The sequence below is a fragment of the Athene cunicularia genome (assembly GCF_003259725.1).
Source record: "Athene cunicularia isolate RWA chromosome 12 unlocalized genomic scaffold, athCun1 chr12_part1, whole genome shotgun sequence".
NCBI lineage: Eukaryota > Metazoa > Chordata > Aves > Strigiformes > Strigidae > Athene > Athene cunicularia.
The window spans coordinates 3367427-3395083 of NW_020799116.1; the positions used below are offsets into that span (position 1 = coordinate 3367427).

The window sequence follows — 27657 nt, forward strand, 5'->3', positions numbered from 1 at the left end:
ACAAAGGCGGCGGCGGGGAGCTGGCCGGGCCGCGCCGCAGGAGGAAGCCCCGCGGTCTCGGCGTCCCCCACTCGAACAGGGGAGAGGCCGAGCCGCGGCCGATGATCTCAGGGGCTAAATATGGAGCTTCGCCTCGTCTGGGCTGGGTGGCGGCGCGGTGTGTGTCGTTCCCGTCTGTCCCGGGCCGCGGCGGCCGGGCCGGGAGCACCTGCGGGGGGAGCAGGGGGGACCTCTGGATACGGTCACTGCTGCTGCCTTGTTCTAAGTTCTGTCTTCCAGTAACTCCGGTGTCACCGGCTGCGCTGCGCTCGTCACCGCGAGGTGCGAGTGCTCTGTGCCCCGTGACAGATGTGCTCGCACTCTCGTTCCTAGTAACACTGATCAGGCTGAGGGACACAATGGTTAGGAATTGGGCACCTCGCAATTCTTCAGTAGGAGCTGCTAGCTGCGTGGATGATCATACCTTTCTTTCTTGATATTTTTTTTTCTTAATGGAATACATATTAAAAATAAAATGGCTTTAATAAAGAAAGAGGAACTGGGGATGGAAAGGGCTTCTTTGTTCTGTCTTCTCCAGAACGTTACAAGTCTAAGAGCTCAGGACAAGAGCAGCAGAAATACATGCAACATGGTGACTGGTGAGTCCAGATTGTCCACATGCTGCAAGTTGTGTGTGTGTTTTCAGTAACCTCAGTCTGAGTTTTATGAACTAACCGTATGTGCTCATGATCTTCAAAGAGTTTCTTGAACTTATTTCCTGAAAAAAAAAATGCAGTTATACTGAACAGGGAGGAATTACCTCCCTTTATCAGAGAAAGCTTATTGCTCGGATGCTTTTTTTAATTCTGAAATGCAGTATTAAAAACATGCTGCTGAGAACTGGTTAAGACAGGTGTTTGCTGTTTCTAATGCGTGTCTATGGGATAAATGGGATGCGTAAATTAGTATTTTTTTTAATAACAATAAAAATGGTGACTGCAGCAGCAAGCTGTGTATGTTGCCCTACAAAAGCCTGTTGAATGCACACTTAAGCCTTAAAGAGGGTTTCTGTCATCAATGCAGGTGGGTTTAGTTTTAATAAATAAAATTTCTGGGAGTACAGCGTTATTTTCCTGAATCTTCATCTAGGCCTGAAACCTCTGCGGCTGGTAGGGTTCTGTGAAGTGCAGTTTTGAGTGGCTCAGTGCTTTTAATTAAATAATCCCACGCAGCCTTCAAACTGACAGGAATGATTCTGGGAGAAACTTAGTCCAGCCTGCACTGTTAACCTGCAGTCTTTAGCTCCTTTCTGATTGCCAGAGTTGGAGAGCTCTAGAGAAAACCAAAGGAGGATCCTGCTGCTGTTCCAGAGCAGGAGCAAACACCACGTGGCACGGTCGGGTCTGATCCATGCTTGGGGCTTCAAGGACTGCAGTGGCTCGGATGAGCGTCTCGCTGTTTAAGGTGTTAGTGGCTCTCAGTGTAGTAACTTCAAGCAAATATAAAGGAAGTTTGGTGTTTTTTTTCATGCTAGAAGAGAGGAAAAAGAGAGATTCTTTCTGACAGCTTGTGACAGAGGAAGGTTTGGTGGTAGGGGAAGACTGGCCCAGTACACTCTTGATATTGGTGCTAAAAAGAACGATTTAAGAGCAGCTGAACAGAGTCAAGGATTTGTATCTAAGAAATAAATTCTGTGTTTGTTCTACTTCTTGGTGGTTGGAAGAGGTAGGTGATGATTTGGTGTTGGATCTCTTCTTGATCTTTAGGCCTGCTGCTTACGTGTCTGGGTTTGTGGTGGTTTCTGGTCTCTGCTACACAGGAGCACGATGTGAGCAGCTCTTGACAAGAGGGTTGGAGTTGTAAAAGCAAATGCGAGGGCTAACAGATAGCTGCTTTGGAAAACAGAGGCCCTGCTGACCTCTCCCTCTCTCCTTTGACAAGGTTAACAGAAGGTGAATAGCTATTTCCTGAGTCGTTACAACATAATAAGCACCAATGCAGGAGCAAAGAGGAAGGCAGGACCTTTGCTGAGAGGTGAGCCCACCCTATTCAGCAGTAACTAGCTGTGAAAGAGCACGTTAATCTCAAAGAGCACCTGTAGCGGGTTCCCAGCTCCTGGAGGCTTATTCCTCCTGAGAGCCTTCCCTTCGAGAGCTGTGTCTGCCGGTGTGCCTCAGAGTGGACACGCACAACGATTGTGCTCTTCTGAAAGCCGAACTGTAATACTGAAGTCAAGTATTTGTAACTTCCAAGTAGAAAATCGGGACCAGTTAATTGCTCAAAATCCAGCTTCAGAGTATGTAACGGAGCATCTTACAATTAGATGCAAGATGTGTTCAGGTGTGCCCAGTGTAGATCCTGTCTGTGTCACGGAGGGCGCATTAACAAGGTTGTTCTCCCTTGGTTTCACCCTGGACATACGGTCACTTGGGAAAGGGTTAATAACGTGTCCTGTAGAGGTGTAGGGTACTCTTGGGTGGCTCCTGGAGGAAACCACTTGGCAACTAACTGAATAGTCTTCCTGGCTCTGTCATGTGGAGATGGCTTGGAAAAACTCAAATGAGAGTCTCTAAAAGGAAGGAGAATTGTTTTTCTGCCCAGCTGTGGGCTCTACGGGAGGTTCTGTATGCTGACTTTTAAGAGTTGTTTGATTTGCTAAACGAACACTGTTAGCTGGTGCTTTTTACTAAACACTGGTGCATGCTTTAAGACTTATTTTCTGTAGTAATCTCGTACAGCAACAAATGTTGCTTGATAACTCCAGAAACTATAGATAGAGCACAGGTTGCCTCATGTGTGTTCCCCTTACCTTTGGTATTCATTCTTTCTCCTGTGAGCCTGGTCCAATGCACTAGCCATGAACCTCTTCCATGTAAACAAAAACTTCTGTGTGTTTAGACCGCTGTCACGTAATGGTAAAGAGTGGTTAGAATTTGCTCTAGTTCCCTCTGGTTTTGGTGGGAATTGGAGCTGGACTTGTGGAATATGCTTGGGCACCACTGACAGCCTAGAGCTAACTCCCATTTTCACACAGGCTCTTGCAGTCTCATGTTCAACCATGCATTTCTGTCTTGGTTCCACTTTGTTAAAATCATGGTAAAATGATATAAAAGGTTCTGCTTTTGTACCTATTCTCTTTAGAACTACAGTCATAATGTACATATAGTGATGTTTGTCCCTTTTTCCTCCTTTTTGCAGCTTGATCTAGTAGTACTGAATTGCCTCTTCTAGTCCTAATCTTTGTGCAGTTTCACCTCTTTTCACAACCATCTCAGTATCTGGCAGTGTTATAGCTCAAATCTATTCATCCTTTATCGAGACTAATTAGTGCCTTAGAAACAACCAGTAAACTCACTGCAGAAACAATTTGTGGGTTTAAACAAGACAAGTCAATAAGAGAAGAATGCTGTCAGAGTATGCCCTAGAGCTTTCTAATGTTCTCAGGTGGAGTCTTTTTTTTTAATTATTTATTTTTTTTGTTGCTCTCACTACTTCTCTGTTCATTTGATTTCTTTTTCTGTCTCTCCTTTGTCTTCACACATCGCATGTTTCATGTTAACCTCTCCCTATATTAAGAGGACATCAAGAACTGATGCTGCTGTTGCCTTTGTCATTTCCAGAGCTCTGCTTCTCTGTGTGTGTAGTTCCCTGTTTGAGGAATCTCCTGATTCCAGCACTCTCCTTTTGCTTGCTATGTTCCAATCGATAAGGCTGTCCTAGTCCTAATAGCAGTGGGCTGAATGCTGCATCTGTTGCTCTTCCTTTGTGCTTCCCATTAGCTGCCTAGAATAGAACTGCATGGCCTGAGAGAACATACTGCTCGGTTCTCCCGCCCCTGTGGTTGCAACACAGGGCCACAGATATTGATTTCTGAGCTTCTCTCACTAATACTGCATGCTGCAAATGAATGAAATGTATGACTTGGATTTGTCTGTTATGGGACTCACCTGGCCTGGGTGAAGTACAAGGCTAGAAGATTCTACGTGGCAGTGAGCTCTGTGAATAGTACCACAGTTACACCTGAATATCATTCAGACTTTCCTGAGCTGCTAAGGGTTAATCTGAGAAATGTGCAGTAGCAGAAGATGCCTCATAAAACTAAAGCATCTGTCTCTGGCATCTGGCTGTGCATGTTTGCTAGTTTTCATACGGTACTCAGTATGAGAAATTGCTTACTGGAGTTAGGAATATCCTTGCATCAAAGGAGTGCTGTAGTTAAGACTTTTACTTTCTCTTTCCTTAAGGAACCCTAAGGACCTTGCAATATGAATAATTCTCTGGAGAACACCATTTCCTTTGAAGAATACATCCGTGTGAAGGCGCGATCGATCCCCCAGCACAGGATGAAGGAGTTTCTGGACTCCCTGGCTTCTAAGGGGCCGGAAGCTCTGCAGGAGTTTCAGCAGACGGCCACCACCACAATGGTGTATCAGCAGGGTGGCAACTGTATTTACACGGACAGCACAGAGGTGGCTGGGTCTTTGCTTGAACTTGCTTGTCCTGTGACAACCAGTGTCCAGCAGCAAACTCAGCCAGAGCAGCAGATACAGGTTCAACAACCCCAGCAAGTCCAGGTAAGCATCTTAAATCACCTCTAAATGTCTACATGACTTGCTAACCCGTGGAGTAGTGTTCAGAGCCAGCTACTGTCTAACCTGAAACCACAGGCAAGCACTTAAGAAACAGGGCCAATTAACTTTACATAGAACAGCACTATTTCCCTTTTGTTTAAGGAATTTAGTAGTAAATTTCTGTTTTGACTGTGCCTCCATTGAGCCCCACTGTAGGAGGGGTAGCCTACATAGCATTGTAGTGGAGTAACCTCTTGGAGAAATGGTTGACAGTTCTGGCATGTACGCAACTCCCCGAAGCCTTGCACTCTGTGTGGAGCTGCTATAAATACCACCCCCCTCTGCTGGTCTTACTTTATCTGGTTGTACAGGGTGGCCGTGGGATCTAACTCGCCTTCAGGCTTTTTAAATGAAATCAGTACTCCTTAAAGGATTTTTGCTTGAGCATTCTAAAAGTTATATCTTTATGTGACTCTGGGGGTGACAGTGTTCCCCTAGAGCAGTTCACCTGATCCAGATCTTGAACTGACTTTCAAGTCAGGGGGAAATGCAGTGAGTCAACTTACGATACGAACCAGGGGAAGATACCTTTCAGGAAAAGAACTCTAAAACATGCATACGTGTCAAGAAAGTTTATTCCTTTGCACAGTGAAAGGATTCTTCTCCATTTTTCTTTTAAATAGGTATTGCAGTAATTTTTATGAAGTATTAAATGAGCAAATCCAGCACCAGAGGAGAAAAATACCAAACATGTAACTTGGGATAACTGTTTTGGTCCTCAAACACATTTTGTAATTTGAAGAGTTCATAGGTGGCAGGGCATTTACTGACGTTTTCTTATGTCTCTGGACAGTTGTAATTCTGATACACTTCAGGTGTTAATCTTTCTGCCTTCTGTAGCATGAATGTAAAGTTGTGAGCTTTCTCCTTTTGTAACAAATGAGGGTATGGAGGCACAAATGGCCAGAGATAAGGTAGTGTGAACTTGCTGCAGTGCAGTAGACTTGTGCTAACAGCTCACTTGCGTGCTTTTATCCTACAGCAAAGACAAACTTACCTCTTTCTCTGGGTAACTCGTCTCCAATTACTCTCTCTATTGAGTAAATAAATGCTTAACTGGGACTTCTGTAACCTGTTGCCCTACAGTAACTTGTGTCACAAGGCTTTTGAAGATTAAAAGCCTCTAGTCTCACAGACATGACTTGCATCTCTGCATGAGCCTGTTAAAACTGCTAAAGGGTGCTTTTGGTTCTGCCAGCGAGTGTGTATTTTGGGAGAAGTTTCATTTTTCAGCAGAGGAACTAGGCGGGTTGGGTTTTTTGGTTGCTTCAGCCTTGAAGAGGTGTAAGGCCCCCAAACCAGTTGTAAAAATCTGGATGAATCTTTTTTTTCTTCCTTTCTTTCTTTTTTCCTTCCTGCTGGTTCAGAACTACTCAAAGTTCAGGCTTGACCCTTGCAAGTCTTCTGGTAACAGAGATAGGGAGGGAGGTCATATATCATGTGCTCCAGAGAAAAATAATCTCATGACCTTCTTGAAAATAACCATAAGAGTTGCTGCCAGAACCTGTTCCTGTTCTTTAAACTGAATGGCCTGCACCCTGAATATGAAAAATATCTGATGAAAGTCAAGATTTCAGCAACTTTCCTGAAGAATGTTGTCTGCTCTCTCCCCATTGTTTCTGATGTGACTCTGCTTTAAAATACCTGTTCTCACATCTGTCAGTAGAGCCTGTGATTAGTGTTTGTGTTGGCTACCCTGCCGCTCATTTCAGGATGTTACAAACCCTTCAGATGCGCCACTTCAGGTGGCACATCTGGTATTAGATAGAGCTGCAGCTGGATTCTTGTGTATTTGAGCAGCTGGCTCAGAATTATCTTGAAGTTTGGGGGTTTGGGGTTTTTTGGGGGGTTTGTTTTTTTTTTTTTTTTCAAGGATGGCACGGAGAAGAATGTCTTTACCCCTTTGCAAGAGTATTTTTCTGTCTTTCAAGCTTTATTGAGATATGATTTATGTTAAGCCTATGACTTAGTGTTTGCCTGTCTCAAGGCTGTCACCGTAGCAGCCACAGCAGAGCATGGTGTCCGAATCAAGCTGGATTTTTATGTGACTCTGGGGGTGACAGTGTTCCCCTAGAGCAGTTCACCTGATCCAGCTGTCTCGCTTTGCAAAAATACCATTTGGGTTGTATTAGGAAAAATTTTGGTCATCCACTGAAGCCTCTTAGCTCTTGATCAAATTTATGTCATCTGGGTACTTGACTTGATAATCTGTTTAGTTCTGGCTAATCCAATTGCAAATCAGTGGAAGACCCTTTGAATGACTATGCAATGACTATACATCTAGTAGTGTGACAGTGGTGCTGAAGGTGACTAATAATATGACCAGTCAGATGACCTCACAATTGCAAGTGCTGATGGCAACCTTACGATCATAAAGATAGACGGTGCTCAGGTTTCATCTAAGAATTTACTTGCTGTGAACAACCACAGGCAGTGCATGACTGCTTGCTGCTTTTATTTATGCTGACAAAATAAATTTCCAGCTTGAAGAAGTTGCCGCCGTAGGGTTTTCTTGCCTAAAAGGTTCAACAAACTGTTGCCAGATGAGCAGATGCAACTCTTGGTTATATACTAGTCAGTGCTACAGTACAGGTGTCTTGGAGCTCCTTCTGTGTCCGGTATCACAGTGGTGCCATTAGTGATCTTAGGAAAGAGTTTGGTATGACGAGTTGTCATACCCTGTGTAACATCAGGGGGTGGCTGGTGTGTGTTGCTCCAGTCAAGTAAGAGTTTTATCAGCTCTGCCTTTGGCCATCGAGTTGTCGATGCCAGGGAGGTGTCAGCACTGACTTGCTTACTGAATATGGTATTTCTGCAGAGGTCAGTGAACCTCTTGCGCTTCTTCCTCTTCTGCAAGAAGATTTAACTGAAAGAATGTCAGAGGACAGAAAATATCTTTGCATAGGATACATACAGTGCATGTGGGGAAGATCATCAGTCTCAGCTTTTTATTAAGCCAGTCTAATGGTTAGGTGGCAAGAGCTTCTTGGATGGGGCTTGAGGGGAGGATGCTACAGGTGAGCAAGATCACAGAGCTATATACGGAATGGTTAGATGCCCGTGTAAAGTGTCTTTCAGATAAGACTTGTGTCTAATTGCTGAAGTCCTTACGTGTTTACTGTTCAGCTTTTTCAGTGTTCCCCGAGTCTCTTCTGTGACTTTGAGCCACTGTAGGAAGCTGGGCATTATTAATGACATAAGGCAGGGAAAGATGTTCTTAAGTAGCTTGGAAGAAAATTTTATCTCTGCTCTGCACAGAATACCTCTCTCCTTCACTTCTGATGGATGCAGCTTCCCCCTGCCCCAGTCCTGGTTCTGAAGTTTAGCCCGGAGTTAGGGCTCCTGTTCACTTGCCTTTGAAAAGCATTCCAATGAGGTATTAGTGTAGCAGCCAGTATTAATTATCATTTGCTAGGGCTGAGTGTGCCAGTTCAAAGCATGGTTATAGTCAAGAGTGGTTGTTTTCAAGGCAGCACCTTCTTGTATGTGGAAGTAGGTTCCTCTTCGAGAGGTAAGCTGGTTTTGTTTTCCCTGGTTCACCAGTTTTAAGTGTCCTAGGCCTAAATCCTGTCCCAGTGTAGAGCTTGATAGCATAATGTTGATACTGTAATTGTTCAAACACACACAAAGCCTAATTTGGCCTGTTGAATTCTCTCTCTGATGTTGATGAATGAGCAGAGGAAAAAACCTGGAGTGAGAATCTATCTAGCAGTTGTTCTAAAAAGCTGGCTTGTACACTCCCCTTACACCTTGTTTACTTAGATAGATAGCAAAGGACTTCCTGTAAAGTAGTTGAATAACAAGTTCCAACATTTCCTGCTACTTCAGTGATCAGTCTTTTCACCTACACTGTACTTCAGGCCTGTTTTGTACTTGTGTCTGTGCTTTCTGGAGTACTGTTAGAAGGAACTCTTTATTACAGTGTTAGTTAATGCTGAAGTCATTTTCTCTTAGGCCTTGTTGAGGGAAGTGTATTTTAAGCCTTTCCTTAAATTTGGCTAAAAACTAATTATGAGATTGTTCTCCTGCTCTCAGTTTTTGTCCAAGTGTTTGACTTCTGTGGGTTTGCACCGTTGTGCAAGTTTGAGGTGCACCTACATTACCTCTTGGGGAGGGATTTGGAGCACACTTCCCTCAGCAAGTTTGTCACCTGCCTCCACTTATCTCTCACAGGTTTGGAGCCTGTAATTTGGGATTCCCTTCAGATGAAATTCAGCCGTAAGATGCAGTCTTGTCATGTCTAGGTGTTTGTCTAGCTTAGCTAGTGGACAAGACCAGATGCTGGCCTTCAGTTTTGCTCTGAAGGTCTGCTCTTGGTGTATCTTACTACTTGCTAGTGTAAAGGTAGCTTCAGAAACCAAGGTGTGTTTGTACAAAGAGGCATTTCAGAGCCTGTCAGGTGCTCTAGGGCAAGCTAGATATCAGAAAACCCATGCAAGCAAGATGTTGGTATGCGTGCTCATTTGGAGTTAGGTTTTAGGAAACATCAGGTAATCCAGTCAGTCCACAGATTAGATTTTTCTATGCTTGGGAATTCTTTCATCTTAATTGTTTCAGAACTGCAGCTCTGCAGTCTGATTCCTTGTTGGGCAGAGAATCTGCACAGGGCAGACATGTTACGAATCCTACTTGAAAGTTTGTTGGAGTTAGTCTGTCAACCATGAGGGGAAAAAACAATTTTGGAGAGCAGGCTTTAGCTGTTCTCACGCAAGGAGAAAATAAGTAACTTCAGGAGCATGTGCTCAGTTGTGGACAGAATATGTTTTTGAGCTTAATGTGACAGAAGATTTTCTTTAAGGGAATTCTTAAAATTTAGTTCTGCCCTCCTGTTTTGGTGCAGGGCTGACTTCTAGCACCTTTGATTCTTTAGTTAACTAGAAGTTGGACCAAGCACTAGCTATTTTATGGTAAAAAGGCATTTCTCTGTGTGATGGTAGCCTGCTGGGAAGTGATTCTTTTCATGCTGTTAGATCCAAACTTCTGGCAGTAAGCAGTTTTTCAGTACTGGTAACTTGGCGTGTTCCTCTCTTGCACCAGTATAATCCAGGAATTCCCAGCATAACATGTTCTCACTGTAATCTGCAGCGTAAAGTGAAGATTTGAAGTCCTCCCTGTTGGTCTTGGCTCGTAAACTTACAGCATTCCTCTTTGTACAGGGTCTTTCAAAAAGTGAACCGCTGATGATGTTTAATGTAATTCTTTGTCTTTTTTTTTTTCCCTCGTATAGCAATTTAGACATTGAGGTCAATTTAAGAAGCTCTGGTGTCAGACTGGGTTGAAGTATGTAAATCTGAAATGAATGCTTGTAGCACTCCAGGGTACAACCTACTTGAAAACAGGGAGGGATCTATTGCAAGTTATGGTTGTTAAAAATGGATGTGTAATTCACAAGGGATGTGTAATGTACAGTAGGTAGGGCTCCAATATCCTTCTAAATAGGAGCAGTCTGTAGTCAGAAGCATGATGTCTGCAGTTTGCAGCATGGAGAACTTCCAGTGATTCTGGAGTCTCATGTCTTCATCTTTGGGTGTTAGCTGTAATGCTGTGTGAACCCCAGAGCAGTAGCAAGACATCCTGGTTGTAGAGGTTAGGATTTGGTCCTGGGAGAGTATTGTAGGGCCTCAAGTCATGATTGCTCATCTGCTGAAAGTTGCTCATGACTTTTAGGGACAGTAGTCTCAGGCTTTAAAATGGTTGGTTCAGAGCTGTGCCAGGGGAGGATTAGACTGGACATTAGGAAGTGTTTCTTTACCAAGAGGGTGGTCAAACACTGGAACAGGCTTCCTGGAGAGGTGGTCGATGCCCCAAGCCTGTCAGTGTTTGAGGCATTTGGACAATGCCCTTAATAACGTACTTTAGCTTATGGTGAGCCCTGAAGTGGTCAGGCAGTTGGACTAGATGGTCATTGTAGGTTCCTTCCAACTGAAATAGTCTATAAAAGCTGAAGAAAAAAAAAATGCTGTCTTGTCAGGTCTGTTCTGAGACTGTTCTGAGACACTGCCTCTTGCTTAAACCCGTTCCGTTACCTTCCTAATTGCACTTATGTGATAAAATTGTTTCAGTGCGGGAGCAGACTTTCAATTCTTGCTGCTAGCAAAAAAAAAAAATAAAAATCTGTCTACTTTGTGTATGTTACCGCAGTAACAGGAACTATAATGTAAAATTTTGTATGGAAAGAAGGTGGGGGGTACTTTAAAGGTGTTCTAAGTCAACCTGTGCAGATTCTGAAACGCACTGCAGAAGTACAGGATAAATGGCACCTTTATCTCTTTCTGTGACGTGGTTTTGAATCCTAACAGGTAAAAGCAAATGTTTATTGTGTGAAATTATATCTATATATAGCATTTTACTTTGTCCAGTCTTGGGCCTTTACCTTGCGGGTAATCTGTTGAAAAGGTACTTAAATTAACACTAAGGACTATATTAGTGATTTGTTGAAGTCAGATATTTTGGAGAATACTTGCCTTAGAGGTGTAATTGAAACTGGCTTTCTCATACTGAACTCTTAACTGGGATTTGTGCTTGGGCCTGCTTGCCCATGGCAGTACTCGTGCTGTAGGGCAGCATGATAAGAGTATCAAATAGAACTGAGGAAGCATCCCATAAGTTGACTTCATCTTTTTCAATTGACTGCGTGATCAAATCACTCATTGATGCAGCTTTTTAAACTGTCATGCTGACACAAGGTCATATGTTTCTTGTTACCTTGCAGGAAATTATTATAGAAAGTCCACGTCATCTGGATTACGGTATACTGCATATAGCTCCCAGCAGGAACCTGTAAAACTCCCTGTTCTTCCTGGAAGTAGAATTAGTTCTGAACAGGAGATGACTTATAAAACTGGTCGGCAAGAGTTGCATTTTGCTACCCCACTTTTTTTCCCTAGCAACTCTTAATTGGCTGCAAACAAATCATTAATTGGGTTTTAAGACTTCTTAGAGGTGATGTTCAGAAGTGAGATTTTGTGATTCTGTGCAATGCAGACCTGCGTGGTGGTTCTTTTTGGTATTGTCAGGCTGGCTAGTGTGATGTCTCTGTGCAAACACTATGTTAGCTTGACTGTCTGCAGGAAGTGAGGTAGAAAAGGGTGAGAGAACCTGAGTAGGAAGACATAGTTTTGCAATTAAATAAATCTGTGTTGGCTTCAAACTTCATATGGTCCTCGTAGGTGTCGCTAATAAAAGCTCTACATCTTTAAGTTGGGTTTGAAAGGAGAGGTTGAGTAATTAATTCCCTCCCTTAAAGTGTTAAGGAAACTTGGAGAAGCAGCTGATCGTGGGAACCTGGGATATGGCTTCTAGGGCAAGGCAAATGCAACAAAAGTGGATGTGTAAATGTGGGGGACAAAGCGGTGAAGTGTCTGGAGGAGGAGAGCAGACCTCTCTTGGTGCCCTGAGAGTAAAGATAGCACTTGGGTTCGGGGCCTGGAATGTGAAGTTGAGACCTGAACGTTGTGTTGGGGGCTACCTCTAGTTCCTGGGCTGCTGCTAGGTATGTGACAGACCTTGGACAAACAAGCACTGATGTGAGAGGGGGTGATTTGGTTTTTATTTTTTCCCTGATATAAAAGGAACTGTGTTTGGATCCTAGTCTTAAAATATTTTGCCCATGTTATTCAGCATTGTGTAAGTGCATGAGCTAGAAAATACAACTGAGTAATTTGGACAATAAATGGAATTAAATAATGAAGAAAGAATTGGTTTTAAATATCACTGCCAAAAAAAATACTTCTGAAGTTTAAAAAACAAATGCTGCAGTGTTGCCCCTTAGTGTATGACAGAGATTCACGTTGAACTTACAGCTCTCTCTGTTGACACCCGTTTGTGTAGTGTTACCATTAGCCATTGGTTTCAAAATAATATTTCTGTGCTTTACTTGAAAAGAGCCAAGTGCTGGTTTCAGCTTACCCATATTTCTTACTGCCTGTCACTGGCAGGTGATTCTGCAGCCGTTTGGGGGATTGGGGTTGAAAGAGGTAAAATAATCTTTAGAGCATAATAAGGATGAGGCAAGCGTCTGTATTTTGTAGCAAGATAAACTTAATATCAGAATTGTAATGTGCATGACCTTAAAGTCTTGCTATTGCCAGGCCTATGCTGAAATAACATTTTAGCAATGCAAATAGCTCTGAAGACTCTTGGCTTCCAAGGATGCAATCTGTTGGCTTGAGCCCACGGAGCTTTGAGGATGGAGAGGCAGCTCATGCGCTGTTCTCTCTGCGCTGAGAAGCATGGTCATGTGCAATGCTGAGCAAACATCATCTACCGTGTGTCGCTGCTATCAACCAGGCGCTTCCAGAGTAACTTGGTTTCATTTTCCTGAGATCTTTACTAATGGATTAATATGTGGAATCGTAAAACTGAGCATAAAAGACCTGGAGCGTAGAGCTCCGGTGGTGGCCCCCCTGTTGAATTGCTGGTTCTTGCTGATCTCTAACTGCTGGATTGGTGTCGTTGCAGGTTCAGGTCCAGGTCCAGCAGTCACCGCAGCAGGTGTCCGCCCAGCAGCTCTCGCCACAGCTCACTGTCCATCAGGCTTCGGAGCAGCCAATACAGGTCCAAGTGCAGATCCAAGGCCAGGCGCAGCAGCAGGCGTCCCAGACAATACAGAGTCAGTGTCTTCAGAGCCCCAGCCCATCACAGCTGCAGGCAGCTCAGATCCAAGTGCAGCATGTGCAGACTGCCCAACAGATCCAGGCTGCGGAGATACAGGAGGAACACATACAACACCAGCAGATCCAGGCCCAGCTTGTGGCAGGACAGGCCATTACTGGTGGCCAGCAGATACAGATCCAGACAGTTGGGGCACTGTCACCTCCACCTTCTCAACAAGGATCTCCACGAGAGGGAGAGCGGCGGATCAGCACTGCTAGTGTCCTTCAGCCAGTGAAGAAACGTAAAGTGGATATGCCTATTACTGTATCGTATGCTATTTCAGGGCAGCCAGTTGCCACAGTGCTGGCCATTCCTCAGGGCCAGCAGCAAAGTTACGTCTCTTTGAGGCCAGACTTGTTAACAGTGGACAGTGCCCACCTGTACAGTGCCACTGGGACCATTACTAGCCCCACTGGAGAGACTTGGACCATCCCTGTTTACTCTGCTCAACCACGTGGTGACCTTCAGCAGCAAAACATAACCCACATCGCCATCCCTCAGGAGGCCTACAACGCCGTCCACGTCAGCGGCTCGCCAACGACACTGGCTACCGTGAAGCTGGAAGACGACAAGGATAAGATGGTGGGAAGTACTTCGGTAGTGAAGAACTCTCACGAGGAAGTGGTGCAGACTCTTGCTAATTCGCTCTTTCCAGCGCAGTTTATGAATGGCAACATCCACATTCCAGTGGCAGTGCAGGCTGTGGCAGGGACGTACCAGAATACAGCACAGACAGTGCACATATGGGACCCGCAGCAGCAACAGCAGCAGCCCACACCCCAAGAGCAAGGGCAGCAGCAGCAGCAGCTACAAGTCACTTGCTCAGTAAGTTAAAACTGTTTCTCGGTCTCAGTCTGTGATTAACAACTCGTGAATGTTGCAAAGAGGGAGGATCTAGGAAGCAGAGAGGTGTCTTGTCCCAGTAGCCTGGATGTGACGTGTAGAACATTTGTCTCCTGATAGTTGTAGGACTGCAGTGTGTTAATGTTGGTACATAATGATAGGATTCAAAACTTCCCAAAAGAAAGCACAGTCTTCATCATGTAAATTAATAGATACATGTTCATTGCTTGCTTCTTCCTGGCGGGTATTTGAAGGTCTTCTCTCTTCTCCTGTGCTGTTCCAGGGGTTGCAGTGGACAGGCAGGGTTGGCTGCAGCAAAGTAAGGTGTGCAAATAAACTAGTCACCTAGTTAGCAGCTACTTTGTGTTCTGCAGCACGAGGAGTCCACAGCAGATCCAGTGCCCAGGTAAAGTGTCAAAACCTGACTAGTTCTGAGCAGAGTTCATGAATCAGGTGGACCTGTCTGTAACACCATGTCCTGCTTCTGGTAAATGCCTGGTGTGCAAGAGCACAGTGATGAGCGGTGGCAAGTAAGCATCTCTTTGTAGTGCTTGGTGAACATGGCAGCCAGATTTGTTGCTGTTTTTTAAAAGGCTTTGTTGCTAACTTTAAGCCATAGATTATTTCGAATTGGCTTTTAAAACTCGAATAACTGGGGCTATTAATGGCCTCTCTTGTATGTGCAAATGGATGTCATTTATCTTTTATTACCAGGAAGTGAAAAGTGATTGATCTGTCAGAGCCTGTTTTTGCTGAATGGAACGAGGGCAAAAATATCCAAGTCTGCTAGCATAAATGTTGTTATAAATTCTTTCCAGTTTATAAATAACACTGTTGGCTGTTGGCTCTATAAAGGCTTATATGCCCTCTACTTCATCAGTAAGCACTGCGACAAGAAGGATTACTTTCTGTAGTCACGTCTGATTGTTTCTGAGTTGATTGTGGGCTGTAGCCCACCAAGGCCTTCACTGAAAAGGGTTTCCTACGTCTCCAGATGCTGGCTGCCCTCTTTTCTAAAGCTGTACTTTAAGCTACAGCTTATGGGTCTTGTAATGCATGGAATTTTGTTTGGTTGGGGTTCTTTTGTTCTGTCATGTTTAAAGAGCCTTGTGTGGCTCATCTGTTCCCTGTATTGGTACTTCAGAGATCACTTCATTGCTTTCAGCTGCTTGAACAAACAAAGTTGATAGAGCTTTCTGCTAAACAGGATTTTTAGACTTATTCTAGGGTCTTTTAAGAGCACGAACCACATTCTTGGGATCCTTTCTGTGGTACTAGCTCCATAATTTCTTTCATGGTTACTTGTAAAGCTTCTGCTAATGCTGTGTATTCCTTAGTGCAGTGGTCTGCAATTCTTGGGTATCAGAGTACTGGATGTTGCATAAGCCCTGAAATACAGAGGCAAATCCAGGAGGGATGCATTCTTCCTCTAAGAGGGCAGTAAATCTACTACAAGTGAACACCAAAGTTTTGGGCATTCTCCCTCTCACAGCTCTTGAGAATGAGAGGAATTTACCTGCTTGCCTACGCTGTCCTCTGGCATTGTGCTGCTGTGGGATCTGAGCAAGTTGCAGATGTTTTGCTCTATTTGTGAAAAAAGTAAGTCAGTTAAGAAGCAGCTGTCAGTTCAGTAAGTGAACTGCAGCCGGTGTGCCTGCCTCCACACTGGACAAGGTGTCTGCGAGGTCGGGGCAGAAGGTTGCCCTTTAGGTTGGGCTGATGCAGGTGGTTGGCTCCAGAAAGCTTTCTGCTCTCTGGGGCAGCGCTCTGGAAGAGAGTGGAGGCTCAGTCCTAGCTCCTACGAAGACAAGGTGTCAGTTCATCCTTGGACTCTTGTCCTCTTTAAGGCAGAGGCTTGTTTGACAACTTTGTCGCCATCTACCTTGGTTAAAAGCTGGGCCCTTTTCAGTCAGTCCCCCTGCTGCTGTGGTAGATGCTGCGGGTGATGCAGGGGCCGATAAGCAAAGAGCTATTAAAAGCTGATGCCAAAAAAGAAAAAGCAACCAGAGGCAGTCAGAAAGCTCCAGTGGGAGGCTCTTGCAGGCTTTGCCTCTTCAGCTGTTTTTTTGTTATGCTAGGTGCAGGTATTACTAAAGTCTCTATGCCATTTTCATTATGGTCTGTAGTAATGTCAGAGCACCTTCATTGTAAGCTTCATTATAACAGAGCCTTGCATTTTGAGTGGCTCTTAAGGAGAAAGCAGAACTGTTTTGATGTTAAGAATTGCTATGTCTGTAACATATTCAGGGTGCCAGTGAGAATTTGACTAAGGGCTGTAAAGCTTCAAGTTAATCTGCTTAATTGAGGTAGCCATGAGACTTTCTGTGGCATGGGACCGAGAAACTGTAGTGAAGAATGCAGAGTGAGTGCAGCTGGAGGGCTCGCTGCTCTTTCTGGATAGGTGCCATCGATTGCCCGTAGAATAAGTTACAGTTTGAGGCAGTAATTCTTGGTGACTTAAGGTCCTGCTGCAAAGTAAACATCCAGGGGGTCTGGAGACCTCTTAGGTCTATAGTAGGTCATACAGTAGCTCTTTGCAGAATAGTAGCTAGTCCTCACTAACAGTATTTTGTAGTTTGAGAGCACTGCGTTGCAACTGAGTTCATGGTTTGATGCTGGTCTGTTACAACGTTATGCCTCCTACAAATGAATTTTATCTTATCAGTTGATGATAAGAACAGCATGTATCTATCCTGTCTGCCTATTAGGACCAGAGCCTGCCCTCGATGGCAAGGGTGGGGCAGGATACTAGCAGTGTACAACACGCGATTGGACCTGGAGCCTTGCTCGGGGCAGTCCGGGTTTGGGGCAGCAGTGGTTGGTAAAGCTGATGGCACCGTCCTGTTCTTTCCTGCTCGCTCTGGCTGCTGGCTGCCGTGTCTGCGACGGACCTTGGGCTGCTCTTGTTGTAGGGAGATGATGGATTTGCTAAAGGGGTTATAGATACATCTGTTCAAACTAAAAGTGTGCTTGGAGAGATGAATGCTCTTTCATGAGCAGCAATTCAGGTTAGACAGCAAAAGTTGCGTTCCTTTATTAATTTCTTGTTAGAGACAAGTGTTGCAAAAGGCTGATATCCTGGGGCTAGAGGTTGTGTGTCATTACTTGGTTTTGTCAAACTGTCACGTATCAAAGTGTACATATAAACCAAAATGTTTTCTTTCGTAGGCTCAAACTGTTCAGGTTGCTGAAGTTGAACCACAACCGCAGCCACAGACTTCACCTGAGCTTCTACTTCCAAATTCTCTGAAGCCAGAAGAAGGACTTGAGGTGTGGAAAAGCTGGGCGCAGACCAAGAATGCAGAGCTGGAAAAAGAAGCCCAAAATAGGCTAGCACCTATTGGAAGTATGTGTCATGACAACATGGCCTTTCTTTCCTTTCCAGTAGGGTTAGGAATGACTAGAATGTGAGCTGTTTATCACTCTGTAAAACACCTTTATTCAACTGTGTTGAATCAAATCAAATAGTGATTGTTTTTAAATTTAAACTTTGGTTTAGTCTGCGGTACTAACGACTCCACATCCCTCTCTCTCTATGGCTCTACCCTGAGCCAATGTGAGCACCCAGGCTGGTAGCAGTAGAAAAGGGCACTGTGTGGCTGTGGTGCATGGACAAACAAAATGGCTGTGAACACCAGCCAGGCTGGTAGAGCAGTCACGGAGTTGCTGTTTCCTTGTTGCTGCAGGGCAGCATTTCATTGTGGACGTGGTAAAAGAAGGCAATAGTCATGCACTTGGCAGGGCAGAGAGTCTTCCTGTCGGATTCTTGCCCGTTTATCTTTTAGTGGATCTGACAGCCTAAGATCTTGATTTATTTCAGCTTTATTATACTAGGAGAGTGAGGTAGTACTGGGCATGCCAGATAGAATGGCAAAGCCAGAGATGTGGGAAATCATTCCTGAAAGATTGGGAAATAATATGGCTTTATGGCTTAAATAATATGGCTTTGTTCTGTTTTCCAGGGCGTCAGCTGCTGAGGTTCCAGGAAGATCTCATCTCTTCAGCTGTGGCTGAGCTGAATTATGGTCTATGCTTAATGACACGAGAAGCTCGAAATGGTGATGGTGAACCCTATGATCCAGATGTGCTCTACTATATCTTCCTGTGTATTCAGAAGGTATGGGGAGGACAGCTCTACGTGCAGCAGAGCTGTGCGTGTTGTCAGCATGTATAGGGAGGATTCTCTGTTATAAAAATGGAGAATGTAGCTCCTATTAAGCTCCCCCACAATTTCATAAGAAAAAAGTCTCTTTGCTTCAATTAAAAGCAAAAAAAAAAAAAGACTAAATGTAATTAGCACTCAGCAATATTTTTACCTACTGAGTTAAGTTTGTGAAAAATAACTTAACTGAGTTACGTATCATAGTGAGAATAAATCCTTTTAGGTTTTTAGATGGGAGCAGGAGGGTTGGATGATGTTTGAGGAAGCTGTCGACATCAAAACTTGATCTAGTTTGCAGCTTTAACAGGCAAAAGCTTGGCCTTGTGTGATGTGGGAAGCCTGAGCTGGTAATACTAGTGAGCTTTCTGGAAGAGCTCTGGGAACAGAGCTAAACTCTGGTAGGAGAATTGAGCATCTCTCTCCCTAACCAGAAAAAGTAGTGTCCAGAGGACAGTTGTGTGCAATAACTTGCAATGAACACACCTGAAATAAAAGGTGAAATCCAACCAGCTCTACTTTTCTAAGATTTTCTTCCTTTCTGTCTTAGCATTTCCATGATAGTAACTGAGATTACCTGCCCTGTACTGGCCTTGGTGCAAGGGTTCTCAGTCTTCTACGTAGAGTGTGTTAGTCTTCAGTGCTATGCTGTAAAAATGCTTGACTAACCGTGTACGTGGGCTCTTAGGATAAGGTCTGGTCTGAGGAGTATGCTCACTGCCACTGTACTGGACCATGTTGTGAATCTCTTACAGTATCTCTTTGAAAATGGCCGAGTAGATGACATCTTCTCAGATCTCTACTATATTCGGTTCACTGAATGGCTGCATGAAGTTCTCAAGGACGTACAGCCCCGCATTTCCCCTCTTGGTAAGAACTTTTGTTTAAGAACTTTAAAACTTTCCAGAGTTTGGAGTGGTTACGCTGAACTGCAGTGTGAGTGGCGTCTGAATAAAAACCCTTTCAAAGTACTTGGTGTCCCTAGGACAGCTCATACTGGTCAGGGAGAAAAATGTTGTGTCTGCAGTGAAGGCCAGGGTTACTGCACAGTCAGGCTCTATCCCTGATTGTGGCTGAGGATTATTTGTCTATCACCCATCAGAAGGCAGATTGTTGGGGGTCTGTCGTGTCATGAGATTGGCATACTCGGAAACCAGCTGATCCTTGATCTGAACCAAGGTTCCTCCTCTGAAGTACTAACACATCTTGCCTCTAATATGTATTGTTACTTTGGGAGATAATACAAAACTGTCACATTGCCACGTAGCCAGATGGATACGGTCTGCAGGACCAACTAAGTGTCAAAGAAAAAAAAAAACACCCAACCACCCAATGCGTGATTAGAGCCTCGAATGCTGCAATCAAATGCAGCTCATCTCAACCCCGTGTTTAGAAGATGATGGCGGTGGGGTGGGGGGAGCTGTTCCTGGAGAGACAAATTTTAACAGACTTGCGTATGAGAACTAGATTAAGAATTGCATTTTCAGAGCACAGAAACCTGGTTTCTCATTACTTTGATCTGATTAGATGTCAGTGAAGAAGCTCTTGCTTGCGTTCAGAAAAGTAACTGATGTTACAGGCTAGGTGGCTAAGTAGCGCCGTGAGTTTTGGAATCCTTTTGTCTTTGTTCTGTCTGTTTGATCTGTGCTTTGTCATTCCACAAGCCCTTGAGTTCATACTGCTGTCTGTTTTTCTGTTTATCTGTGTATTTGGAGTATAGTATTTCTCTTCTACACAAAGGAAAAAAAAAAATCTGAGAATCAAAGGATTACTCATGTGTCCAAATACATCACTTGGCACCATGCGCTGACTAAAGCTGCGCGCAGGGCCAAGAGCTGATTTGTTACACTGGCCTGCCTGCTCTCACATATTATTGGATTAGGAGCATCTGCATTGGAGTAGAGCCATTAATTAAAAGCTGTTTAAGTGCATATTTCTGTCTCTCTGGACTGGGATGTATAGGCGTATTGCAGAAGCATACTCTCTGCAACTAGAGGTGGACGTATGTACACAAGTGTTTCCTAACTGTACCTGCTATTTCAAAAGTGATTTGCGCAGTAGTGAATCTTGACATCAGTGAGGATTTCGTCCTCCTCCTTCCCTTCAGATTTATGTGTTCTCCAATACTTGCAGACTATAAAATGCTGCCTGTGTTCCTGCTCTGCCTGTCTCCTGGCATGATGCTGACTTCTGGTTATTGCAGGTTATGTCCTCTCCAGTCACGTAACAGAAGAGATGCTGTGGGAGTGTAAGCAGCTAGGAGCTCACTCCCCTTCCACCTTGCTCACTACACTGATGTTTTTTAATACAAAGTAAGTACTTAGATCTTTGGGAATAAAAGAACTTCATATGCCTTGACAGGGTTGGTGGGAAACTGCTGCACTAGATTAGGGGAAAAATCATTAATTTTGAACAGTTGCACGTAGAGCCCTCTTGCAGCCTCATCAGGCAAAGAAGATGCCGTACAACAAGGAAATGAATTAGCAGAGAGGAAACTGAACTTGTGGCTGTTGGGTGCTTTGCTGGTGGAGCAGTCTCTACCTCTGTGTTGGTTTGAGCTTCAGATGACTCAGGATGAGTGATGATAACTACTTTGCTGTTGTGGCTAAATCCTTCCCTTGCTTCTGAATGTCTTGTGTTCTCTTCTCGCTGCTCAGATACTTCCTGTTGAAAACAGTCGACCAGCACATGAAGCTGGCCTTCTCCAAGGTGTTGAGGCAGACCAAGAAGAACCCTTCTAATCCCAAGGATAAAAGCACGAGTATCCGCTATCTGAAGCCTCTTGGCATACACCAGACAGGACAGAAAGGTAGTGTCTGGAAGTTTTCTTTGGGAATATTTACTTACTGGGCTGAAGGAAGTGGATGAACCTGGAGATGTGTGCAGGTAGGGCCACGAGAACCCAAGGCTCTGCCCATTACCTTCAGCCTAGCAGCGTGAGTTTTCTAGGCGTTCTGTCTGAGAGGGCTTGGTGCCGTCTAATAATCCTGGGGATGTACCTGAGGTATATAAGACTTATCGAGAGCCAAGGATAACTTTTCTTTTGGTTACTTTTTGGTTTTTATGGGTAAAGGGCCTGTTGGGTATAAGTGCTTACAAGCAGAGGGAGGAACTTCTTTAGGAGGGCTTCTCTTGACTCATGAAGAACCTGTATAGAGTCCGTATGTAAGTACAATCTGGCCTCTTAAAAGCACGGACCCAGGATTTATCTGAGGCTTTTCAGTCTCAGTAGTGAGATTTCTCTCAGTTTTTGAGCACAGGTGGAGGAGAAATGGAAAGAAGGATATGGATGGGTTGCGTTGCTCAGTAGCCTCGGGATAAAGCACACTCTCTGTACAGTTGCTTTGAGCATTTATAACCAGGTGCCTCTGCCCTGGAACAGCCCCGTGCCTCTGGCCAGCTCTCGCCTGGTGACAGGGAGCTTCAGAGCGCCGAGGCTGTATGGCACTGCTCAGTTTGCTGTACTTACACAGTGTCTGACAGACTTCTGGGGGGGCTGGTTTGTAGTTACAGATGACATGTATGCAGAGCAGACTGAGAATCCAGAGAACCCCCTGAGGTGTCCGATAAAGCTGTATGACTTCTACCTCTTCAAATGGTGAGAGCTCTTGTTCGTGTGTATGGTTGCTTGTCTTTTGTGACTGTTAAGCTGCATCTTGCAGCTGGCCTAGTTTCCAGAGCTGTGTTTTATTGTTGGCACAGTTTCTATATTTGCATAAATTGACTTAAATGGGAAGGGGCGTTGATGTGAGAGGGTGGGATTTACTCTGATGGCACAGAAGTTGAATTTCTCTGGTATTTAAAGAGACAAATCCTGATCTGTGAACTGGCTGCCCTTAAATCACATACTCACCCCAGAGCTTTACTGTGTTGGCCTGAACTTGCTGTTCTGCCTGTGACTTGCAAGACATCTGGAAGCATTCACTACTTGAGATTAGGGTCCTATTCGGGTGGGCTTCTGAACAAAAATGAGGACTTACCGTGGAGATTGGAGGGAGCCTCAGAGGACTTGCCTCCAAATTACAATGATTCTGACAATTAATGTAAACCTTCCTCTGCACACACGGGTCTGTAGCTAGCCTGGATGTGAAAATACCTCATCCTTGCTTCACTCTGAAAGACCCCTGAAGCAATGTGTGTGTTATACGTACCAGCGTGAAATTAAAATTACTTTCTTGTCATCACCATGGCTTTTGAACCTTGGCATGGCCTGTGGGACCGCTGTCGCCCCTAGGTGTAACTCCATGTCTCATCAGCCAGATGTTCACTGTCAGGAATTGTGAGAGACCCCACTCCACTGGGGTGGTTCTCTCCCTCCCAGGACATTCTGTTAGTCTGGTTATTTCTGATCTTCCTCATGCAGCCCCCAGAGTGTGAAAGGCCGGAATGACACGTTTTACTTGACACCAGAGCCAGTGGTGGCCCCCAACAGCCCTATCTGGTATTCCATCCAGCCGATCAGCAGAGAGCAGATGGAGCAGATGCTCACCCGGATCCTGGTGATACGAGAGATTCAGGAAGCTCTTGCCGTGGCTAATGCCAGCACCATGCACTAAGGCATCCTTCTTGGCTCAGAAGGGGTGGGGCTGGGTGACGGGGGAGGGACAAGCAAAGATAAATTGTACAGACTTTTACACTAAAGGAGATGCCTAAGTTTTTGGTTTTTTATTGGTGTAGTTATGAAGCCCTTTTAGGCTTCTTCTCTTTAAAAGAATCTAAAGGAAAACCTACCCATTGTGTATCCTACCCAACACACCAAACTGTTGGAAGCATTGGAGGCTGCATATCCCCTGCGAGCTGGGAGCTGTGGAAAGCTGCTGGTTGACTCTGGTTTTTTTTATGATGTAGAAAACATGAACTACAGGATTGGCCTGGATGGCTGGGGCCTCTGTCTCCTTGGAGCACGTGCAGCCTAGAGGGCACAGAATGATGGATGGACCTGCTCAGCCAGTGGAGTAGAGGCAGGCATCTTCTTTTCTTGTGCTTGGACGTTAATTTGCTGTTATCTTGGAAGGAAGAGGAGAGAGTGAACTGCAATTGTGATTTATACAAAAAAAAAAAAAAAAACAAAACCCAACGATTTCTATTCAGACCTTTAAGTGACATTTTTAGATGTTAAAAGTACAAACTTTACCACACTCTTCTTTTTTGGCCTAACATTGAGGCCTTAAACCTTGAGGCTCCTGTGCCTGATGGAATTCTTGTAACATACACTTGTGTATCATATAAAGATACCACCCTGTTTCTCTTATGTATTCTTACTCTAGTTGTTTATTAAGAATGACGAGCACGTCTTTTCAACATGCCATTGAACAATGTGTCTTTATTTGGGGAAGAGTGAGCTGTGAGGGTGGGGGGAGTCAATATACAAAGATCAGTATGCAAACTGGTTGTTTTCATCCCTGTTTGTGCTTTCCAGCTCGACTCCGCTGGACTTCTTTCACCCCTACAAATTAGGAAGGTAGAAGGGGATTAACTTCTGTTGAAGGACCTGAATGTCTGCTTGCTGATGGAAGCTCAGTGTCAGGCTAGGAACATGGGAGCCGTGAGACCAGATCAGACTGTCCTCATGTTCTGTGGCCAGCCTGTGAGGCTTCACCCTTAGGCAAATCCCCCCCCTCTCCCCACCTTTACAAACGCATCGCACCAGCGACATGACGGAGGGGTTGTTGGAGGGAAAAGGCCTTCCAGGAGCAGCACGTGGCTTACTCCTGCCATTTAACAGCCTTTTCACAGTTTTTAACACAGCTGTGTAGCTTCTGGCATCATTCATGATCATAAATCCCAGCCCCGTAGCCTTTCCTTGCTGCATCTTAAATGGTTGCTGTATTTTATATCATTAACAAATAGTCTGCTCTTTTGAAGCCAGCGGGTAGCCAACTGTGCTTGAAATGGGAGTTCACTCTAGCCAGGCTTGTTGTTTGTGCCACCAGCTTCTTGGATGCGGAGAGGTGACTCTGCTTCTTGAACTTGTCTTCCCTGCTTCTCCGTCTCATGTCCCTTCCCTGTTCCAAAATATATAGGTATATATTTAAATATATATTACAGTAAAAGAACTTAAACTTGTGTACAGGCAAGCAATTTTTCTGAAGCTTCTGTTGACCAGCACCTGTCTGTATTGAGAAGGAAGGTCTGCCCTCTCTGTCGGTTGTGCGTAGTGTAAATGATGAGAGTAACCGTAATGTTCCCTGTCTTTGTACTCTTGAGCAGCGTTGAGGTGTGTGGGCTTAGAGAGAGATTTTTGAGCCTCTGATGCTTCATACTGATGTTGGTGTTCATGAGGAAGCAGATGTCCTTGAGCTGGTTGTCAGTACGAGCGGTTTGTTCCCTGTATCGGACTCTGTGCTCAAATAAGTGCAGAGAGGTGAAGTAGCAACGTGCTGTTGTTTACTAATACCTGTACTCTGAAGTAGACTCTTAGCTCGGTGTCTGCCCTCAGAGTTATGCCAGGGGAAACCAGCCTGGGGTTGGGCCCCAGATCTCAGTGGGTAAGTTGGGAAGAGGGTGCCCAGGTGTGTGTTGTGCTGGCCACCCATCCCCTCGGCTCCGATCAGCCGCGGGGAGCCCAGCGGTTGCCGCTGTTGGGATGGTGAATGCTGCTTCAACCCCTTCGTGTCTTAGCGCCTGGAATGTCCATTTCTGGCCCTGACTGAAGTACTGAAGGCCACGGTTAGGGGCAAGCTCCCACTGTTTCAAGAAGCTGGGTGTGTTTGTTGCTCAGGGTGCCCAACAGGCCTGCACAGAACGTGTTTCCCCTTCTTCCGTGTGGTTTGTCCTGTCTTCTGAACCGGTTGCAAAGCTGTGAGAGAAACTGCAGGCGCCTGTGCTGGAGTCCCAGCGTGTGCTCTGCAGGACTGCAGGGGGGAAGCTGCAGCATGCCTGCACCTCGGGGTGAGCCTGCTGCTTTGTCTGGAAACACGGTGGGTGTTGAAGTCATCTGCCAGATACCCGGCGTACAAGTTGTTTCTTTAGGTGGCTCTGGGAGTCACCACTTACTCTAAAAATCACCAGAAGCTGGAATAACTTGACAGACTATTAGGGCAGTTCCAGGTTAGGGGTGAACAGATACTTCAGTTGAGCTTTCTGGGGAAACAGAATTCCGCGTGACCTTAAAATTCTAGACTGTGCACTTTCCTTACTGCCCTTAACTGCGGGATGATCTGAAATCTTTGTAGGGGAAGGGTTCTCCTTGATCTTGGAGTATACTGCCGAAGAGCAGGGGAACTTGGCACGTGGTGAGCTGTGAAGATCTATTAATGATTGGTTTTGTCCTGACAGACTGAAGTGTTCCCATCGTTTTTCTCATTGTTGGAACGTACATAGAAGAGGGATTTGCTGACGCAGAAGTGGACTGCTGTACTGTTCTGTACTGTCTCATCAGAATGTCCACCATGTTAACTTCATTCCCTATTTTTAGAGACAATCGATATACTGTGACTTAAGGATTATTTTCCTGGACCTGGCTTCTAGTCTGGCTCTCTGGAGCTAGTTTAAAAGGTACAGTATTTCTAGAATATAAATACTATGTTCTTTGATAGTGAAGAACATGATCTGCTCCCTTTTAGGGGCTCATAGGAAGACGTGCACAGAAGTGTGCTGTGGCTTAGGGTTGCTATCCAAGTTCTGGGAATCGTTCCCACTCAAACATGTAAAATAGCTTTTTAACACTTTCCTATAACCAGCTTGACTGCTGCTTAAAGGGCATTCCCCTTCGGCTCGAGAGTGCCAAACTGCTAGCTCTTGTATGCGTGTATATATTAAACAAGAACTCTCCATGCCCTATGCCTTGTATGAGACAGGCTGAAAATGCATCAATCTCTAAATAAATAAAGCTGAGAAAGTCAAGCTAGAGACCGTGTTTCTTGTCTCTGGTATGAAAGGAACCATAGAAAGCAGAGCATGACTGACTACTGTAAAGCACCTCGCGTTCGGACGTGAGACTCGTGTATTGTCCTATCTCTTGACACTAACAGCGTTGATTTCCGAAGGAAAACTTGTAGCCTCGTACACACTTGTCCATGGCACCATTAGGCTTTCATTTACTTTCCAGTGTTCAAGCATTTCTGCGAAGTGGTAATGGCTGAAGCAGTGGAGAGCAGACTTAGGGAGTGGTTCCTCACCCCTCTAGAGTGGTGAGTAAAGGGAACAGTCTGAGTAACTTAATAGGGCTCTCAGCTGTAGGCTGCTTCACCCCTAGAGATCTCCTCGATTGCTGGTGGGAGACAAGGTCTGAAGTAGTTACTGAACTGTTCTGCCTTGGACCAATGAAGAAAGACTTAATCTGATCCCTAAACAAGAATCCTCTTCTGCACTGTTGCTCCTAGGGCAGAAATTAAGACAGTCTTTTCTCAGCTGCCATCGGGGCTGCCGTCTGCCTCGGTGTGCACAGAATGGCTTAGGCCATCTTCAAGCCTCCTGTGCTAAGAACACGTCCCGCAGTGGTAGAAAAGAGCCCTCCGAGCACGCGTGGGGTGGAGGACTTGCTGATACTGTAGTTGCTCATCCTCTTGGTGGTCTGAGTGCTGCTAGACATGGACTCTGCACAGTCCAACCAAATTGCATTCTCATCCAAGTTTAATAGCAACTTCCTTGCAATTAGTGTTTGGACTCTTAATTCACTCTCAAAGTGGGATATAAACTGTCTTCCACCCTATTACGGGGCTTTTCTCTCCATCTTCTTGCTGGAGCTACTCCTCTCAAATACTACAGGGAACGTACCTTATCCCGATGTTCCAGCCTGTTGTTTCACTGGTGCCAATGCATAGGAAAGAGCCCCTCTCAGCTCGAGCATCTTCCTACCTTAAGGAGCATCTCAAATCTTCTTCCAGAAGTCTGACACGCTGCCCCAAAAATCTGAAGCGATTGCTGTGTTCCCCTACTTGTCGGTTCCCTTTGTGGCCTGGCTGAAGCTCGGCTCTCAGCGGTGCAGTCACTTTCTCTGTGTAACTTTGTGCATGGCAGCCACGTTTGCCTGCTTCTCCGTTCTCAGTTGAGCTCAGCAGACTGGGGAGGCAGATTGAACCCACTTACAGCAGCAATAAAACCGCGTCTAGAACTTGAGAGGGAATTGCGGGAGAGAATGAGGTGGAGGGGATGTCTCAGAAAGGCAGGGTCCCGTTGCAGCCCAGAGCCTCGCTTGATAATGAGTGTGCAGCCCTATATGCAAAATACGTCTTGTCTGTCCCTCCCGTGTTGACCCTGGTCTAAACAGCACATGTGATTGGCATCCTGCAAAGTGACCTTCAGAACTCTCCAGTAGCTTTGCCCCGTGAGTAACTCACACTACAAATCATTTTAAAGAGATGCACTCAACTATTTTTTTAATTTAATTTTACTCTTATATTCTCTGCTCTTTGTAATCTGCTTGGAAATAAAATGTTTTTCCCTGCA

The 27657-nt window shown here is 45.0% G+C and overlaps 1 protein-coding gene across 1 annotated transcript; it reads left to right on the plus strand.

Moving 5' to 3' along the window:
- Nucleotides 1-15: 15 nt before the first annotated feature.
- Nucleotides 16-27657, plus strand: QRICH1 (glutamine rich 1). Its single transcript, XM_026857373.1, has 10 exons — nucleotides 16-638; nucleotides 4224-4553; nucleotides 13071-14090; nucleotides 17277-17454; nucleotides 18071-18225; nucleotides 19023-19137; nucleotides 20471-20579; nucleotides 20925-21076; nucleotides 21775-21865; nucleotides 22631-27657. Exons 2-10 carry the CDS (start codon nucleotides 4245-4247, stop codon nucleotides 22821-22823), a joined length of 2322 nt encoding a protein of 773 aa, XP_026713174.1. The 5' UTR covers nucleotides 16-638; nucleotides 4224-4244; the 3' UTR covers nucleotides 22824-27657.

Coding starts and splice junctions, on each gene's coding strand:
- QRICH1 (XM_026857373.1), top strand. CDS start 4,245: ATGAATAATTCTCTGGAGAACACCATTTCCTTTGAAGAATACATCCGT. Junction 17,455..18,070: donor TAGGCTAGCACCTATTGGAA/GTATGTGTCATG, acceptor TCTGTTTTCCAG/GGCGTCAGCTGCTGAGGTTC. Junction 20,580..20,924: donor CTGATGTTTTTTAATACAAA/GTAAGTACTTAG, acceptor CTCGCTGCTCAG/ATACTTCCTGTTGAAAACAG.